This window comes from Ranitomeya imitator, chromosome 2 (assembly GCF_032444005.1).
Source record: "Ranitomeya imitator isolate aRanImi1 chromosome 2, aRanImi1.pri, whole genome shotgun sequence".
In the NCBI taxonomy this organism is placed as follows: Eukaryota; Metazoa; Chordata; class Amphibia; order Anura; family Dendrobatidae; genus Ranitomeya; species Ranitomeya imitator.
In genome coordinates this window covers 311887124-311906149 of record NC_091283.1, presented here as the reverse complement: position 1 = coordinate 311906149, position 19026 = coordinate 311887124, and the positions used below count along the sequence as shown (strand labels likewise).

Sequence of the window (19026 nt, the reverse complement as noted above, 5' to 3'; positions counted from 1 at the left end):
AAGTTTGTTTTTTCAATAAATTAATGCAAGTCATATAGAAGAAATTTTACCACTAACATGAAGTACAATAAATCATGAAAAAACATTTTCAGAATTAGTGGGATACATTAACCCCTTAATGACAGCCAATACGTCTTTTAACTGACCTGAGATATAAGAGAATAGCCTCCCCATACAGGTGACTATCCAGCAGCTGTCGGCTGTACACTATAGCTGACAACTTGCTTTATCAGCCCCGATCACTGTTTGCCCCATCCAAATCTGTTTAACCCCTTAGATGCTGCTATCAATAGTGACTACATCATTATAAATGGATAACAGAGTGTGGGGGCTTCCTCTTTATCCAAATTGGTGCCCTCAGATCATGATTGCATGGTCCTGATGTTTGCCATGGCAATACATGACCAAATTGTGGCCTTAGAGTCTGCCGGCTCTAGTAATCTGTTCAGAAGTTAGAGGCATTTAGGTGGTAAAAACACACATTTTCATTTCTGTCATACCACTTTGCATTAATTCCTGTAAAGCACCTGAAGGGTTAATAAACTACTTGACTGCCGTTTTCAATATGTCAGGGGTACTGTTTTTAAAATGGTATCATGTTTGGGGGTTTCCCAATATATGAGACCCCTAAAGTCACTTCAAACATGGATAAGTCCCTAAAGAAATACATTTTGTAAATTTCCTTGAAAAAAATTAAAAATTACTGCTACATTTTTAAACTTCCTAAAATGCTAACAAAATAAAATAACATTTTACAAATAGTCCTGATGTAAAGCCGGCAAGTGGGAAATGTTATTTATTAATGGCTTGCTGTGGTATGACCATCTGAATTAAAGGGATAATCATTCAAATTTAGAAAATTGCAAATTTTTTAACATTTTTCTCCCATTTTTTATAAATAAACACAAAACATATTGACCTAAATTTACCATTATCATAAAGTATAATGTGCCACGAAAAAACAAATCTCAAAATCACTGGGATTTGTTGAAGGGTTGCAGAGTAATTACCACATCAATTGACACTGGTCAGATTTCAAAAATGTGGCTCCGTCACTAAGGGGTTAAAGTGTTCCAGAGTTATTACCTCATAAAGTGACAGTGGTCAGAATTGTAAAAAATGGCTTAGTCATTAAGGTCAAAATTGATTTGGTCACTAAAGGGTTAAACACCTATGATTAGCGTGATCACACAACATCCAAGCCTCTGACGGCTCCGGTGATGCCCTGTACTACTGTAGCGCCGGGTATCATCACTGCCTGTCAATGTAATACTAACGGCCCCATACACATGAGGTAAGTGTTGGCAGAACGGTCATTTGGCAGACGGCTATCTCTCCCGACTCCCCCATACACACAAATATTCCAGCTTTCCTGTGGTCTGTATGAGAGAGTCGCCTCCAGACTCCTCTAGCGGAGGATTATCTACAGGAAGAACAAATGGATTAGCCTCTGAAATTCAGTATGCCAGATCCTTCTCTGCCCTGACATCATCTGTAGGGAGGCCCCAAAATACATTATATGGTCTGCCAAACCCCCGAAATCAGTGCTTTCATGGAACTTTAGTCTAATGCGTTTGGGGGCATTAAAAGGTAACTTATTGGACGCTGCCTCTGGCCCGGCCTAATAGACCTTCATACATTGCAGCTCAGACACCATTATTAGGCATGTAAGTATCGTAGTAACTAGGCCGCCCCATACTATCGAGTACTTGGGGGCGAAGGGGCATTCAGCCGAACTCTCACACCTTAGATGCCATGCTTGCTTTTGACAGCCGCAAGTGGTTAAACTGCCAGGGTTTTTGTTGCAGCTGAACCTGTGCTGTCCCTGCGGTTTACATCTATTCTCTGGTACCAAAAAGAGTTAGTTTTTTTAAATAAATGTTTAATATGTTATAAAATGACAAAATGTGTCTTCTGCTTTTTGTATGTTATTTCCTTTTTACAATAATTGTTGATGCCAATTTTCTTTTGAAACATTTTAATATCTGATTCTTTGCTGTTTTTTTCCTGTAATATACAGTAGGAAAGCCTAAGGCCAGAAATAAACCCCATAAAACACTGTACATGGAGACTTTGGTATCAGATCATTTCTGTCCGCGGTGTTTGTGGAAACAAAAGATCTTTTATAAAAGCCTCAAACTTCTGTGTGTGAATCAGACCTGAGATCTAACGCGATAGAAGATTACAGTGCGGGGAAGATGGGAAACCTTCATATAGACGGCTGGTGGTGATGGAGTCAGTGACGGACTCTGGAGAAATCTGTTTCTAGAGCCGTAGTAGAAGATGAAGATGTCGTCCTCATCATGAAGTAGTTATTTCTCCTGTCACGTGTAATGAATATCTCCTGCAGTATTGCTAATGCCGATTCCAGTGTCGGTAAATGAGACGAGAATTAGCGTTATGGAAGATGAGTCTATGAGGAACGTATTCAGCTGCCGACTCCGAGGAAGAAACTGCTTGTTGTCTGTGGCCTAAAATATATAGGTTTTATTAGTAGATGTAAAGAAGGAAACTAAATAATGTAAAATAATAAATCTCCTCATATGTTTCCCTTGTTATCTTCAGAAATTATATTATTACACAGGATTTTTATGATGTTACATCGGCTCATCTTCTCATTCAGGTCTCTACAATATCAGATCGTCTCAGTGAAGATCTACATAAATTTTTTTTCTTATTTACCCATCAAGGATTGATATGGACAGAGACAAGATGGCGGAGAGGATATTACACCTCACCCTAGAGATCATCTTCCGGCTTACTGGAGAGGTGAGAGATTCTGATGACGTCACATTACATCATTCTTATCTATGGGAATAACAGATGGACAGAACTGGAGAGGTGAGGACTAGGGTTGAGCGAAACGGATCGGTCATTTTCATAAGTCGCCGACTTTTGGCAAAGTCGGGTTTCATGAAACCTGACCCAATCCCTGTGTGGGGTCGGCCACGCGGTTGGCGACCTTCGCGCCAAAGTCACGTTTCATATGACGCGTTCAGCGCCATTTCTCAGCCAATGAAGGTGGACGCAGAGTGTGGACAGCGTGATGACATAGTTCTCGGTCCCCACCATCTTAGAGAAGGGCATGGCAGTGATTGGCTTGCTTTCTGCGGCGTCACAGGCTATAAAGGGGCGTTCCCGCCGACCGCCATCTTACTGCTGCTGATCTGAGCATAGGGAGAGGTTGCTGCCGCTTTGTCAGCAGCAGGGATAGCGTTAGGCAGGGAATATAAACCCCCAAACCGCTTGTGCTGTAGCGATTTCCACTGTCCAACACCACCTTTTCCTTGCAGGGACAGTGGAAGCTAGATTTCTGTGCATCAGCTCTGTAGCTTATAAGGCTGCCTTATAAGGCTCCCTGATAGCTGCATTGCTGTGTGTACGCCGCTGTGCAAACCAACTGCTTTTTTCAAAGCACAAATCCTGTTGTTCCTTCCTTTCTGCACAGCTATCTTGTTTGTTTGTCCACACTTTTGTGTGCAGCAGTCCTTTTTATTGTTGCCTGCCATACTTTTCTGAGATTACTGTAGAGAGATAGTAATTGTAGTACAGTCCCTTTTTTATATACTGTATATATATCTTCAAGCCACTTTCTGCCCCTGAAACTGTATAGTGTGAAACAGTGGGCCTGTATTTTTTCTGCACTGTCCCACACCTAAAAAGGGAGATTTATATTGCCAATCAGTGCATCTGTGCCAGTCCAGTCTGTTGTATCTGTCAATCATTTTCTGCCACAGAAATAATACTGTAAAACAGTGGGCCAGATTTATTCACTAGTCTTCCATATAAAAACAAAAAGGGGAGATTAATATTGGCAAATCTGTGCATCTGTGCCAGTCCAGTCTGTGGTATCGGTCTGTCATTTTGTGCCACTGAAACAATACTGTAAAACAGTGGGCCAGATTTATTCACTAGTCTCCCATCACCAAAAAAAAGAAGGGGAGATTAATATTGGCAAATCTGTGCCAGTCCAGTCTGTGGTATCGGTCTGTCATTTTGTGCCACTGAAGCAATACTGTAAAACAGTGGGCCAGATTTATTCACTAGTCTCCCATAAAAAAAAAAAAATAAGGGGAGATTTTTATTTCCAGTGTGTGCATCTGCGTCAGTCCTGTTGTTAGTGGCATATCTGTCAGCCACTGTCTGCCACTGAAACTGTGTACTGTAATACAGTGGGCCTGATTTTCCCTGCAGTCTCACACACCTATAAAGGGAGATTTAAATTCACAACAATTTTGCGTCCACCTTGTAACTGGCTTTACAGTACCAAATACCGTTTGTTAGTTTGGTTACATATTTCCAAGAATGAGGAAGTCTGGTGGAAGAGGTCGTGGCCGTGGGCGGTCATTGCCAGCTGGTAATGATGATAGTGGTGGTGGAGCATCAGGTGGTCATGGGAAAAGAAATATAGCACCTAAGTCTTGAGTTGTTCAGCCACCGTCATCGTCTGGCTACACAAGGCCTCGAACACTCCCTTTTCTGGGAGTAGGAAAACCGCTTTTAAAGCCGGAGCAGCAGGAACAAGTTTTGGCTTTCCTTGCTGCCTCTGCCTCTAGCTCTTTTGCCTCCTCTTCGGAAAGTGCAAAATGTAAATGCAGCGTGTCGTCAGTGGATGTTCCCGGTCAGGGACAAGTCGCTTCCTTGCGTTCTTCATTACAAGATGAATCGGACATGGAGTGCACAGATGCACAGCCAGATTATTATGCTGTTCCTTTGACTCAGATCACAACATTGCCCTCGCAGTGTACTGATCCAGAATCTGACCCAGATGTGACTATGGAGCCCCGTCACGAACGCTATAGCAGCGGCTTACACGGTGACACAGAGGAAGGTGCACAGGACATAGAAGAGGAGGTCATAGATGACCCAGTTGTTGACCCTGATTGGCAGTCATTGGGGGAACAGGGTGCAGCTGGCAGTAGCTCTGAAGCGGAGGAGGAGGAGCCACAGCAGGCATCAACATCGCAACAGGTTCCATCTGGCAGGCCCGTATCTGGCCAAAATCGTGTGGCAAAACCAAAACCAGTTGTAGGAAAGCGTGGCCATCCGGTTAAAGTAGCTCAGTGTGCAATGCCTGAAAAGGTATCCGATAGTAGGAAGAGTGCAGTCTGGCATTTTTTTTAACCAAGATCCAAATGATCAGTGCAAAGTCATCTGTAAGAAATGCTCAAGGACCTTCAGCAGAGGTCAGAATGTTAAAAATCTAAATACAAGTTGCATGTTTAGACATTTAACCACCATGCACTTGCAAGCCTGGACTAACTACCAAACGTCCCTTAATGTTGTTGCAGCCTCTCACAATGAAGCTAGTCAGCAACGCTACATCCCTTCCCTCACTGTAAGCCCACCGTTTACCACACCACCTGCAGCAAATGTGGAGGTTTCGTTGCAAGGCGAAAGCAGTCAGGGAATCACCAGGTTCTTGATAGGAACCACTGTATGTAGGCCAACAGCAAGAATACCATCACCAACCCTCTCTGTCTGCCATGTCCACCGGCACCCCCGCTAGTTCCACCATATGCAGCTCTCCAGTCCAGCTCACCCTACAAGAGACTCTCATTAGGAAAAGGAGCTAGACTAATCTCGTTAGAGATGATGCCCTACCGGTTAGTTGAAAGCGAAGCTTTCAAAGCCCTGATGGACTACGCTGTACCACACTACGAGCTACCCAGTCGACACTTCTTTTCAAGAAGAGCCATCCCACACACGAGGTGTCCTATTATGGAACAGCTAGTGGCAAGCGTCAGCAGGCTGTATTGGCAATGAAGTGTTTGGGCGACAACAGACACATTGCGGAAGTTCTGTCTGAGTTCTTCCATCAAGAAACTCAGTCATGGCTGAGCAGTGTACATCTTGAGGCAGGCAAGGTAGTGAGTGATAACAGAAGGAATTTTATGGCTGCCATAGCCCTTTCACAACTGAAGCACATTCCTTACCTGGCTCACACCTTAAACCTGGTGGTGCAGTGCTTCCTGAAAAGTTATCCGGGGTTACCCGACCTGCTCCTGAAGGTGCACAGACTTTGCTTGCACATCTGCCGTTCGCCCGTACACTCCAGCCGTATGCAGAACCATCAGCGATCTTTAAACCTTCCCCAGCATCGCCTAATCATCAATGTTGCAACAAGGTGGAACTCCACACTGCACATGCTTCAGAGACTGTGCGAACAGAGGCGTGCTGTTATGTATTTGTGAGAGGATACACATACATGGGCAGGCAGTTGGATGGCAGACATGGAGTTTTCAGGTGTGCAGTGGTCGAAGCTACAAGACCTCTGTCAAGTCCTCCAGTGTTTTGAGGAATGCACACGGCTGGTTAGTGCAGACAACGCCATAATAAGCATGAGCATCCCCCTAATGTGTCTGCTGATGCAAAGTTTGACGCACATAAAGGAGCAGGCGTCTGCAGCCGAGGACGAGGGAAGCCATGATGACAGTCAGCCATTGTCTGGTTAGGGAAGTCTACTGGACAAGGTGGCAGGCGAAGGGGAGGAGGACGAGGAGGATGATGGGGATGAGTATTTTTTGGATGAGGAAGCTTCTCAGGGGGCAATAGAAACTGGTGGCGTTGCAAGACCAGATTCAAAGTTTTTGAGGGAGGCAAGTGACGTTGATTTGCCCGAAAGTGCTCCTCCACCCAGCACAAGCAGTGAATTGACAACTGGAACATTGGCCCACATGGCGGATTATGCCTTGCGTATCCTAAAAAGGGACCCCCACATTATAAAAATGATGACCGATGACGATTACTGGTTGGCCTGCCTCCTGGATCCACGCTATAAGGGGAAACTGCAAAACATCATGCCACATGAGAACCTTGAACAAATATTGGCAACCAAACAAGCAACTCTTGTTGACCGTTTGATTCAGGCATTCCCAGCACACAGCGCCGGTGATGGTTCTCACACGAGCTGCAGGGGGCAACAGGGCAGAGGTGTTAGAGGTACACAAATCAGAAGTGGTGTTGGACAGAGGGGTTTTATGACCAGGTTGTGGAGTGATTTCGCAATGACCGCAGACACGACAGGTACTGCAGCATCAATTCAAAGTGACAGGAGACAACATTTGTCCAGTATGGTTACTAACTATTTTTCATCCCTTATCGATATTCTCCCTCACCCGTTATTCCCATTTGATTACTGGGCATCCAAATTAGACACCTGGCCTGAATTGTCCGAATATGCATTGCAGGAGCTCGCTTGCCCAGCAGCTAGTGTGCTATCAGAAAGAGTATTCAGTGCTGCTGGTTCAATACTGACCGAAAAAAGGACTCGTCTGGCTACCCAAAATGTTCATGATCTAACCTTCATTAAAATGAACCACTCATGGATTTCTAATTATTTTGCCCCACCTTTCCCGGCTGACACCTAGCTTTCCTTTAAAAAGGTCTTGCTTTTGGACTGGTCTTACTGAGTGTTCCAATTTCTCCATTTGTAGCTGCTGTATGTCAAGCATACGACATGTTTACACCTCCCTAAATGCAAGAACGCAGCTAGGGCATATAATAGAGTAGGCCGTGTCTATATCCTCTGGATCAAAAGTAGAAATAGCTGTGGAGGATATCCACTAAATAAAACATAACTTTTAATATATACATGAATAAAAGCCTCGGATCCTAACAAACACATATATAGACATTACACAATGTGCTCAAGTGAAACAGTGCTCAAGATAAAAATTTGGAGCGGTCTTACCAATTAGACGGACATATCAATATCCCCTCACATTTCTGTAGGGGGAGTGGTTCCAAAGATAAGCATCAGACTGAAGGGTAGGGAAAAGATGTGTCGTTACTGTCCTCCCTGTAAACCCCCCCAAGAGCTCCTGTCCTGACAAGGACAGGCCCCAAGTAGGTCCTGCTATGGACACCCACCAACCAGAAAAAAGTAAAATAAATACAATGTCTCTTTATCTCCCAACGCGTTTCAACTCCACTGGGGGAGAATCATCAGGGGAGTTCTATTCAATACAAAACAGTGACCAGTGGGTCTGTTAGATAGTCCAAAAAGAAGGTTCTGTCATATGGAATCCGTACAGGTCCATATAGAGTCCGTGCAGATAAAGGTCCCGCAGTGGCAGAGAGTCCTAATACACAGTCCCCATATATCGACTGTGTCCGCAACCTGGAGTAAGTCCCTGAATTATTTTGCCCCACCTTTCCCGGCTGACACCTAGCTTTCCTTTAAAAAGGTCTTGCTTTTGGACTGGTCTTACTGAGTGTTCCAATTTCTCAATTTGCAGCTGCTGTATGTAAAGCATACGACATGTTTACACCTCCCTAAATGGGCTGACTCCCCCCCACGTGGCCGTGGTCTCGCCACTTGGCAAAAGCACCCGTGAGAGGGCCGTTTGTCTGAAGAGGTGGGTGTGCCCACTTTTGGTCGATGACACTGGCACCAGGTCCCTCATAGTACAATGAAGTGTCTCTGGCAGTGGTGGCGCGCACCCAACGTGAGACACACCGTTGTAACATGAGGGGCCTTGGGCCAGTACCGCCGGGCACGAGAGAGTGCCCCCCACCCCCCAGCTCAAACTGTGCTCTACCACTTGCAAAATTATCTGTCACTGCTCCACCGCTGTTTAGTCTATGCAGTGAAATCCTTCAATGCCTGGCACTGACAATACCAATTTGTTGATAAGTATGATGCTACTTAAAATATTCAGTGGCCCTATCCTACATTTACACCAGTAAATACTTTGCGCCAAATAACAATGTCTGAAAGTCAGCAGAGGAGCCCACCCCTGTACCTAAGTATGCCACCCTTTTTTGTTTGTTTTTTTTTTTTTTGCGAGACATTAACATCTATGTATTATTTGGAGTACTGTTTCAGACGCTCCTTCCAATTGTCCTCCGCTGACCACACCAATGCTGCCTGTGTACCCCTGCAAGATAATTGAAACTGCATTGAGCCTACTTTTTTATGCTAGGCCTACAAAGTCTGTCTGCGGTCCCTCCTTCCAATTGTCCTCCGCTGACCACACCAATGCTGCCTGTGTACCCCTGGAACCTATTTAAAAGTGCATAGAGCCACCTTTTTTATGCTAGGCCTACGAAGTCTGTCTGCGGTCCCTCCTTCCAATAGTCCTCCACTGACCACACAAATGCTGCCTGTGTACCCCTGCAAGATAATTGAAACTGCATTGAGCCTGTTTTTTTTTTAGGCCTACTAAGTCTGTCTGCGGTCCCTCCTTCCAATAGTCCTCCGCAGACCAGACCAATGCTGCCTGTGTACCCCTGGAACCTTTTTAAAAGTGCATAGAGCCACTTTTTTTATGTTAGGCCTACTAAGTCTGTCTGCGGTCGCTCCTTCCAATAGTCCTCCGCTGACCACATCAATGCTGCCTGTGTACCCCTGCAAGATAATTGAAACTGCATTGAGCCTATTTTTTTTATTTTAGGCCTACTAAGTCTGTCTGCGGTCCCTCCTTCCAATTGTCCTCCACTGACCACACCAATGCTGACCGTGTACCCATGTAACCTTTTTTAAACCTGCATCGAGCCAACTTTGTGGTGTAAGGCCTACTAGCAGTGTCTGGCTGCGCCACTCAATACAGCTGTCCTCTTAAAAAAAAAAAAAGGGACCTGCAATTATCAGGTTTTCAGACTATCGGAATTTTAAAACTGCAGTGGGGCTACTAGTTTGGTTGGGGCCTACTAACAGTGTCTGCTGCTCCAAGGTGTTCTCCTGGTTGCCTTTCCTGAGCTTCTATGTTCAGGCTCTTGTTAAATAGTTGTTAAATGGAACAACTGCAGTGGGGCTACTAGTTTTGGTTGGGGCCTACTAACAGTGTCTGCCCCTCCAAGGTGTTCTCCTGGTTGCCTTTCCTGAGCTTCTATCTTCAGGCTCTTGTTAAATAGTTGTTAAATGGAACAACTGCAGTGGGGCTACTAGTTAGGTTGGGGCCTACTAACAGTGTCTGCTGCTCCAAGGTGTTCTTCTGGTTGCCTTTCCTGAGCTTCTATCTTCAGGCTCTTGTTAAATAGTTGTTAAATGGAACAACTGCAGTGGGGCTACTAGTTTGGTTGGGTCTACTAACGGTGTCTGCCGCTCCTTGCTGTTCACCTTGTTGCCTTTCCTGAGCTTCCATTATCAGGCTCTCATTCAGTAGTTGTTAATATAACACTGCATTTGGTCTACTAGTTGGGTTGGGGCCTACTAACGGTGTCTGCCGCTCCTTGCTGTTCTCCTGGTTTCCTGTCCTGAACTTCCATTTTCAGGCTCTCGTCAAGTAGTTGTTAATATTACACTGCATTTGGCCTGCTAGTTGGGTTGGGGCCTACTAATGGTGTCTGCCGCTCCTTGCAGTTCTCCTGGTTTCCTGTCCTGAACTTCGATCTTCAGGCTCTCGTTAAGTAGTTGTTAATATTACACTGCATTTGGCCTGCTAGTTTGGTTGGGGCCTACTAACGGTGTCTGCCGCTCCTTGCTGTTCTCCTGGTTTCCTGTTCTGAACTTCCATTTTCAGGCTCTCGTTAAGTAGTTGTTAATATTACACTGCATTTGGCCTGCTAGTTTGGGGTTTGGGCCTACTAACAGTGTCTGCCGCTCCTTGCTGTTCTCCTGGTTGCCTTTCCTGAGCTTCCATTTTCAGGCTCTCATTCAGTAGTTGTTAATATAACACTGCATTTGGCCTACTAGTTGGGTTGGGGCCTACTAACGGTGTCTGCCGCTCCTTGCTGTTCTCCTGGTTTCCTGTCCCAAACTTCCATTTTCAGGCTCTCGTTAAGTAGTTGTTAATATTACACTGCATTTGGCCTACTAGTTGGGTTGGGGCCTACTAACGGTGTCTGCCGCTCCTTGCTGTTCTCCACCACTGAACAAAGCAGTGCCGCCTGTTTACTACTGTTACCAATTTTGAACTGCATTTAGACTACTTACTGATTTGGGCCTACTCACTGTGTCACCCTCTCATTACAGTTGTCCTCCACTGAAAAAAGCAAGCTGTTTAGTCCTGTTACCAATTTTCAACTGCTTTTAGCTTACTTTTGTATTTGAGACTATATCTGTGTTTCCTCCTTATCCTGTCCATTGCCCAGCAAGTGCTAGATGACTTTGCTGGTACATTGACCCAGACCGCTACATTCCCCTTGCACGCTACACAGCCAGATTCTGACCCTGCTGAAAGTGAGGTTCCCCTTCACGCATACTATACCACCTTTACACGGGGACAAAGAGGAAAGTGCAGATGAAAGTGCAGGTTCCTTCATCAGGTGGGGGGGGAAACTCGTTGGCGACGTAACTGGCACAGGGCCCCTCACAGTACACAAAAGTGTCGCTGCCGGTGGGAGGCGCCCCCGCCGTGCAAAAACACCGCCGTACTTTGGGGGGCCCTGTGCCAGTGCCAATGCGAACGAGTGGGCCCTCCCTGCTCGCTCAGGATCACAGCACTTGCAAAGTTGAAATACTTACCTCTCCCTGCTCCACTGCCGTGACATGGTCCACGTTTCCTGGGCCCACTAAATACTTCACCCAGCCATACCCCCACAACTTTAGCCAAATGACCCCCAATGTCCAATGCCTAACAATTATTATAAGGTAAATTAAGATTGACAAGCTTCAGTACCAAGAATGGATGTTTTTGCCATTAAAATGGGCACTGTAGGTGTTTTACTGGCCTCCACTCACTGTCGACTATGCTTCCCCATCGACTTGTATTGGGTTTCGTGTTTCGGTCGATCCCCGACTTTTCGCGATAATCGGCCGATTTCACTCGACTCGACTCTTGAGATAGTCGGGTTTCGCGAAACCCGACTCGACCCTAAAAAAGTAAAAGTCGCTCAACCCTAGTGAGGACTCTGGAAATGTCTGTAGTGAGATTTATTAATGGGTCTCTCCATAACCAGGATTACACCGTAGTGAAGAAGACCTCTAGTGAGCACTGTCAGGACCCTATGTTGAAGGGATGGGAAAGACCCCTGAGCCAAATCACAGGACCTTCACCTCACACCCTTATGCATGAGAATATCAATGACCAGAAGATTCTAGAACTCCTCTACAAGATGATTGAGCTGCTGACTGGAGAGGTGACACTGCTGGAAATGCTGGGACATTATACAGTAACGCTATGAAGGGATCGGGGGATGACGGTATCATTGTATGTGTCAGGTTCCTATAAGGTGTCAGGATGTCGCTGTCTATTTCTCCATGAAGGAGTGGGAGTACTTAGAAGGACGCAAATATCTGTACAAGGACGTCATGATGGAGGATCCCCAACCCCTCATATCACCAGGTAATAGGACTAAATACACACAGCCAATAATTATCTGTATGTAAAGAATGAATTCAGTGTATGTGTTTCCTCCAGATCTATCCAGTAGGAGGACAACACCAGAGAGATGTCCCTGTCCTCTTCTTCCACAGGACTGTAAACAAGAAGATCCAAATTTTCCCCAGGATCATCAGGTAGATGGAAAGAAGGTGTCATGAGATCTCCCCTATGATATGTAGACAGCTGTGAAGGTCTTGTGCTCAGTCTTGTTTTATTCACCAGTATTATATGTTCTATACTTGTGTATTGAGAACAATGGAGATGTCAGGATTAGGGCTGATCATACAGTGGGGAAAATAAGTATTTGATACACTGCCAATTTTGCAAGTTTTCCATCTACAAAGAATGGAAAGGTCTGTAATTTTTTTCGTAGGTACACTTCAACTGTGAGAGACAGAATCTAAAAATAAAAAAACAGAAGATCACATTGTATGCTTTTTAAATAACTACTTTGAATTTTTTTTGCATGAATTAAGTATTTAAACAGCTACCAATAAGCAAGAATTCTGTCTTTCACCTACCTGCTAGATTTTCTTTTAGAAGCCCTCCTACTCTGCACTCATTAACTATATTATTTGCACTTATTTGAACTCGACATCTGTCCACACACTCAATCAATCACATTCCGAAATTTCCAACATAGCCAAGACCAAGGAGCTGTCTAAGGACACCAGGGACAAAATTGTAGACTTGCATAAGACTGGAATGGGCTACATGGCAATAGGCAAGCAACTTGGTGAGAAGACAAAAACTGTTAGCTCAATTATTAGAAAATGGAAGAAACAAAAGATTACTGTCAATCTTCCTTGGTCTGGGGCTCCATTGAGGAACTTGTCTCGTGGGGTAAGAATGATTCTGAGGCAGGCCAGGGATCATCCCAGAACTACATGGGAGGACCTGGTCAATGACCTGAAGAGGGCTTTGACAATAGTTTCAAACGTTTCTGTGAGTAATACACTAAGACATCATTGCTAAAAATCCTGCAGTGCACACAAGGTCCCCCTGCTAACACCAGCATATGTCCAGAGCTGTTTGAAGTTCGCCAATGACGATCTGGATAATACAGAGTAGGCATGAGAAAATGTCACATGGTTAGATTAAACCAAAATAGAACTTGTTGGTATCAACTCTACTCGCCGTGTTTGGAGGAAGAAGGATAAGTAGAACTTTAAGAGCACTGTCCCAACTGTGAAGCATGGTGGAGGAAACATATTTTGAGGGGTGTTTTCTGCAAAGGGTACAAGACTACTGCATCATATTAAAGAGAGGATGGATGGGGTCACGTATCGTGAGATTTTTGCTAACAACCTCCTTCCCTCAGTAAAAGCATTGAAGTTGGGTCTTTGCTGGGTCTTCTATAATGGCAATGACCCAAAACACACAGCGTAGGGCAACTAAGGAGCAGCTCTGTAAGAAGACAGTGGCCAGTCTCCAGATCCTGAAATATTAAGACGCTATAGGTCTCGGAAAATGGTGCCTTTTTGATTTTTTTTTCATCACTTAAATAACAACCTATACATATTTGGTACCTACGCACTTGTACTGACCTGGAGAATCATAATGTCAGGTTGGTTTTAGAAATGTAGTGAACATCGTAAAAAAAAAAAAAAGTTGTGGAATTGCACTATTTTCCAATTTTACAGCACCTTGAAATTTCTCCTGTTTTCCAGTACACTATATGGTAAAACCAATGGTGTCATTCAAAAGTACAACTAGTCCCACAAAAACAAAACCTCACATGGCCATATTTACTGAAAAAAAAGTTATGATTTTGGGAAGAAGAGGACCACAAAAACGGAAAAACCCAAGGTGGTAAAGGTGTTACGTAAAATTCCTACAATGTGATTTTCTGGATTTTCTTTTCAGATTCTGTCTCACAGTAAAAGTGTACCTACGATAAAAATTAAGAACCTCTCCATTCTTTGTAGTTGGGAAAACTTGCAAAATTGGCAGTGCATCAAATACTTATTTTCCCCAGGACCCCGAAGAAGCCAGCACGAAACGCGCATTGGGGCTCATCCAGGTGCACACAAGCGCTGTCTTACTCCATGGGTGAGTTACTTTTTTGCCTTGTATAGTCATCCACACTATTCCTTTGGAAACTTTGTAAAGGTTGGCACTTTCCTATTGCTAGGCATCCATCAATGATTTCATGTTGGTCCATCTATGTCCTATTTTGGACTTAAAATCGCTCACTTTGGCTCTCAAATGTAAATTTCACATAGTGGCTGGCAAACCCCTCCCATAACTTTATTTTGTGTCCTTTTGGCAATTTGTACTTAACTGTTTGGTTATATATGCACTTCCATTTTTCTGTGGAGTTTTGACTAACTGTATGCACTGCAACATTGTGTCCTCACTATTTTCCTGATACTTGTTTTACTTTCAATATATAGTTTTTGTATATTGCTTGGTGTATTTTTGTCAACTATTGTAACATGTTTCATAAAATGTATACATTTTATATGAAATCTACATTTTGTTGGGGTTCATAGGCTCCATTTTTTTTTTTTTGACTATTTCCCCAAGGTTACTTGGGAGCTCCTCTCATAGACTATGGTTATTTATACCCATGGTTCAGGCTTCTATTTTTTATTTTCCCTGCTGTAGATGTGACTTGTCCATCTGCTTGTGACTTTTACAATATTTGTTTCAGGTTGAAGATCTGACCCATATTAATACTACAGAGTAGAGTTGAGCGACCTTGACCTTTTTAGAGTCGAGCCGGGTTTTGCGAAACCCGACTATGTCCAAAGTCGGGTCGAGTGAAATCGGCCGATTATGACGTAAAGTCGGGATCGACCGAAACACGAAACCCAATGCAAGTCAATGGGGCAGCATAGTCGGCAGTGAGTGGGGGCCAGGAAAACACCTAGAGTGCCCATTTTAATGTCAAAACCATCCATTCTTCTTAATGAAGCTTGTCAAGCGTAATTTACCTTATAATAATTGGAAGGCATTTGAAATTGGGGGTCATTTGGCTAAAGTTGTGGGGGGTAGGGCTGGTTCAAGTAATTAGTGGGCCCAGGAAATCTGGACCACGTCACGGCAGTGGAGCAGGGAGAGGTAAGTATTTCAACTTTGCAAGTGCTGTGAACCTGAGCAAGCAGGGGGGGCCCACTCGTTGGCATTGGCACTGGCACAGGGCCCCTCAAAGTACAGCGGTGTGTTTGCACGGCGGGGGCGCCTCCCACCGGCAGCAACACTTTTGCGTACTATGAGAGGCCCTGTGCCAGTGACGTCGCCAACTAGTATTCCTCCCCCCACCTGATGAAGGAACCTGCACTTTCATCTGCACCTTCCTCTTTGTCCCCGTGTAAGGTGGTATGGTATGCGGGAAGAGCAACCTGACTTTCAGCAGGGTCACAATGTTGTTGTGTAGCGTGCACGGGGAATGTTGCGTTATGGGTCAATGTACCAGCAGACTCATCTATCACTGGCTGGGCAATGGGCACGATGAAGTGGAAACACAGATATAGGCCCAAAGAAGAAAGTGGGCTAAATGCAGTTCAAAATTGGTAACACAGGAATAACCAGGGGGCATTGCAGTGGAGGACAACTGGAATGAGAGGCTGACACAGAGAGTAGGGCCAAATCAGTAAGTAGTCGAAATGCAGTTCAAAATTGGCAACCGTAGTAAACAGGCGGCACAGCTTTGTTCAGTGGAGGAGAACAGCAAGGAGTGGCAGACACCGATAGTAGGCCCCAAACCAACTAGTACGCCAAATGCAGTTGTTCCATTTAACCACAATTTAATGAGAGCCTGAAGATAGAAGCTCAGGAAAGGCAACCTGGGGAACACCTTGGAGTGTAACACACCATCTCTCTCCACCCCATACCCATTTTGTATGGCCTAATGCAGTGTACTTTTCTACAACTACTAAACGAGAGTCGGAAGACCGAAGCAATGGCAAGGAAACCTGGGGAACACCTTAGAGTGTAACACACCCTCTCTCTACACCCCATACCCAATTTGAAGGTCTAATGCAGTGTAGTTTCCAAGAACTACTAAACGAGAGCCGGAAGATCGAAGCTCAGGAAAGGCAACCTGGGGAACACCTTGGAGTGTAACACACCCTCTCGCTACACCCCATACCCAATTTGAAGGCCTAATGCAGCGTAGTTTCCAACAACTACTAAACGAGAGCCGGAAGATCGAAGCTCAGGAAAGGCAACCTGGGGAACACCTTGGAGTGTAACAAACCCTCTCTCTACACCCCATACCCAATTTGTAGGCCTAATGCAGCGTAGTTTCCGACAACTACTAAACGAGAGCCGGAATATCGAAGCTCAGGAAAGGCAACCTGGGGAACACCTTGGAGTGTAACACACCCTCTCTCTACACCCCATACCCAATTTGTAGGCCTAATGCAGCGTAGTTTCCGATAACTACTAAACGAGAGCCGGAATATCGAAGCTCAGGAAAGGCAACCTGGGGAACACCTTGGAGTGTAACACACCCTCTCTCTACACCCCATACCCAATTTGAAGGCCTAATGCAGTGTAGTTTCCAAGAACTACTAAACGAGAGCCGGAAGATCGAAGCTCAGGAAAGGCAACCTGGGGAACACCTTGGAGTGGAACACACCATCTCTCTACACCCCATACCCAATTTGAAGGCCTAATGCAGCGTAGTATCCAACAACTACTAAACGAGAGCCGGTAGATCGAAGCTCAGGAAAGGCAACCTGGGGAACACCTTGGAGTGTAACACAACGTCTCTCTACACCACGGAAGGGATGATTCTTAGGAAGGAAGGCTGTTGGAAATAAGCATTGCGCGTCCGAGGGTGATTAGATTCTTATTAGGTATATACTCACCCTCGGACGCGCCCTGCTTCTTTATTTGGAATGAATGTTTATTTGCAATGTGGTGTTGACTTTCTCTATTATTTTGGTAATTAATGATTTTATTATTTTCATTATTTTGCATCTTCTCGGCAATAATATAAAGAAGACGCGACAGGACAACACTCGGTGGATGCCATATGTGTGTTTTCAATTTAAAAAACCTTTCAGTTAACTACTTGCAGGAGAAAGTAATTGTAGCTGGTGGCCATTTTTAGTACTGTACCAGATTTTAGCTGTTTGTTTGTTTTTAATGTCAAAATGTCTGCATTTGATATCTCACCAGTATTTTCTTTTTTATAAGCAAAATCCTTTTTTTTTTATTTTATGATGTTGGTTCAAGGGGTACACGGGCAGCAGTAGACAGGTCAGTGGAGGCCTAGTGGAAGGAGGGACCGCAGACAGGCTTCGAAGCCCTAACATAATAAATTGGGCTGCCTGTAGGCAATTTAAAATTGGTTCCAGGGGAACACGGGCAGCAGTAGACAGGTCAGTGGAGGCCTAGAGGAAGGAGGGACCGCAGATGCGCCAATGTTTCCCCCATACCAAATTTGTAGGCCTAATGCAGTGTAGTTTCCAACAACTACTAAACAAGAGCCGGAATTTCGAAGCTCAGGAAAGGCAACCTGGGGAACACCTTGGAGTGTAACACACCCTCTCTCTACACCCCATACCCAATTTGAAGGCCTAATGCAGTGTAGTTTCCAACAACTACTAAACGAGAGCCGGAATATCGAAGCTCAGGAAAGGCAACCTGGGGAACACCTTGGAGTGTAACACACCCTCTCTCTACACCCCATACCCAATTTGAAGGCCTAATGCAGTGTAGTTTCCAAGAACTACTAAACGAGAGCCGGAAGATCGAAGCTCAGGAAAGGCAACCTGGGGAACACCTTGGAGTGTAACACAACGTCTCTCTACACGACGGAAGGGCTGATTCTTAGGAAGGAAGGCTGTTGGAAATAAGCATTGCGCGTCCGAGGGTGATTAGATTCTTATTAGGTATATACTCACCCTCGGACGCGCCCTGCTTCTTTATTTGGAATGAATGTTTATTTGCAATGTGGTGTTGACTTTCTCTATTATTTTGGTAATTAATGATTTTATTATTTTCATTATTTTGCATCTTCTCGGCAATAATATAAAGAAGACGCGACAGGACAACACTCGGTGGATGCCATATGTGTGTTTTCAATTTAAAAAAACTTTCAGTTAACTACTTGCAGGAGAAAGTAATTGTAGCTGGTGGCCATTTTTAGTACTGTACCAGATTTTAGTTGTGTGTTTGTTTTTAATGTTAAAATGTCTGCATTTGATATCTCACCAGTATTTTCTTTTTTATAAGCAAAATACTTATTTTTATATTTTCTGATGTTGGTTCCAGGGGTACACGGCCAGCAGTGCCCTGGTCAGTGTAGTAGTAGTTGAAAGAATGGACCGCAGACAGGCATCGAAGGCCTAAAATAAAAACACATGGCTGTAGGCAATTTTAAATTGGTTCCAGGGGTACACGGACAGCAGTGGTGTGGTCAGTGGAGGCCTAGTGGAAGGAGTGACCGCAGACAGGCATCGAAGGCCTAAAATAATAACACATGGCTGTAGGCAATTTTAAATTGGTTCCAGGGGTACACGGGCAGCAGTGACCTGGTCAGTGTAGTAGTAGTTGAAAGAATGGACCGCAGACAGGCATCGAAGGCCTAAAATAAAAAAATTGGGCTGGCTGTAGGCAATTTTAAATTGGTTCCAGGGGTACACGGGCAGCAGTGGTGTGGTCAGTGGAGGCCTAGTGGAAGGAGTGACCGCAGACAGGCATCGAAGGCCTAAAATAATAACACATGGCTGTAGGCAATTTTAAATTGGTTCCAGGGGTACACGGACAGCAGTGGTGTGGTCAGTGGAGGCCTAGTGGA

The 19026-nt window shown here is 44.7% G+C and overlaps 1 protein-coding gene across 1 annotated transcript; it reads left to right on the top strand.

The window, feature by feature from the left end:
- The first annotated feature begins 11777 nt into the window (after positions 1 to 11777).
- LOC138666461 (oocyte zinc finger protein XlCOF7.2-like) lies at positions 11778 to 14961 on the top strand. Its single transcript, XM_069754684.1, has 4 exons — positions 11778 to 12024; positions 12107 to 12230; positions 12306 to 12403; positions 14926 to 14961. Exons 1-4 carry the CDS (start codon positions 11803 to 11805, stop codon positions 14959 to 14961), a joined length of 480 nt encoding a protein of 159 aa, XP_069610785.1. The 5' UTR covers positions 11778 to 11802.
- The last annotated feature ends 4065 nt before the right edge of the window (positions 14962 to 19026 follow it).